Source organism: Aptenodytes forsteri, unplaced genomic scaffold, assembly GCF_000699145.1.
Source record: "Aptenodytes forsteri isolate BGI_AS27 unplaced genomic scaffold, ASM69914v1 Scaffold110, whole genome shotgun sequence".
NCBI classification, from domain to species: domain Eukaryota; kingdom Metazoa; phylum Chordata; class Aves; order Sphenisciformes; family Spheniscidae; genus Aptenodytes; species Aptenodytes forsteri.
In genome coordinates this window covers 452,607-453,710 of record NW_008794583.1, presented here as the reverse complement: position 1 = coordinate 453,710, position 1,104 = coordinate 452,607, and the positions used below count along the sequence as shown (strand labels likewise).

The 1,104-nt window shown below is 66.2% G+C and overlaps 1 protein-coding gene across 1 annotated transcript in view; it reads left to right on the top strand.

Annotated features, from left to right (window-relative positions):
* The window catches only part of LOC103893468 (mothers against decapentaplegic homolog 4-like), a 4,738-nt gene extending 3,700 nt beyond the window's left edge, over positions 1 to 1,038 (top strand). The window contains 4 exon segments of the mRNA XM_009272597.2: positions 8 to 145; positions 551 to 610; positions 612 to 702; positions 795 to 1,038. Coding sequence (XP_009270872.1) covers positions 8 to 145; positions 551 to 610; positions 612 to 702; positions 795 to 1,006 — 501 coding nt within the window. The 3' untranslated portion in view covers positions 1,007 to 1,038.
* Positions 1,039 to 1,104: the final 66 nt, after the last annotated feature.

Below are 1,104 nucleotides of genomic sequence, written 5' to 3'. Positions count from 1 at the left end.
GCTGGAGTGTCGGGGCGAGGGCGACGTGTGGATGCGGTGCCTGAGCGACCACGCCGTCTTCGTGCAGAGCTACTACCTGGACCGGGAGGCCGGGAGAGCCCCCGGGGACGCCGTGCACAAGATCTACCCCGGCGCCTACATCAAGGTGGGGGTCCCCGGGGGGGAAAGAGGGGGACCCCACATCCCCAGGAGGGAGGGGTGCCGGAGATGGAGGGAGCCCCGTGCCCATGTTAAAGGGGGTCCCAGGCAAAGGGTCCCCCATGCTGGGGGGGAATGGAGGGACCAGTGATGGAGGGACCCCCACGCCCACAACAAAGGGGGTCCTGGGCAATAGGTCACCCATGCTGGGGGGCAATGGAGGGACCCCAGGGATGGAGGGAGCCCCATGTCCGTGTTAAAGGGGGTCCCAGGCAAAGGGTCCCCAGTGCTGAGGGACAATGGTGAGGCTCCAGGGATGGAGGAACCCCCACGCCCATGCTGAAGGGGGTCCCCGGGGCATCCGCCCCCCCGATGCCGCCCTGCTCAGGGGTCCCCCTGCGTTGCCCCCCAGGTGTTTGACCTGCGCCAGTGCCACCGCCAGATGCAGCAGCAAGCGGCCACAGCCCTGGCCCACAGCCCAGGCTGCGGCCGCCGCTCAGGCTGCCGCCGTGGCCGGCAACATCCCGGGTCCCGGCTCAGTGGGAGGCATCGCGCCCGCCGTGGGTGAGTGACCCCCCGGGGCTGGAACGGTGAGGGGGACGGGATCCCCTTGGCCACGGGGATCCTCCACCCACGGCCGTGTCCCTCCTGGGCAGGGCTTTCGGCGGCGGCAGGGATCGGCGTGGACGACCTGCGGCGGTTGTGTATCCTGCGGCTGAGCTTTGTCAAGGGCTGGGGGCCCGACTATCCCCGGCAGAGCATCAAGCACACGCCGTGCTGGATCGAGGTGCACCTCCACCGCGCACTGCAGCTGCTGGATGAGGTCCTGCACACCATGCCTGCCGCCGAGCCGGGCCCCCTGCGCTAACCCTCGCCCCTCTTAACTTAATTTTTGTAAGAAAAAGCCAAAAAAAAAAAAAAAAAAGGGAAAAAAAAAAAAAGAAGCGGAAAGAAAAAAAAAAGAGA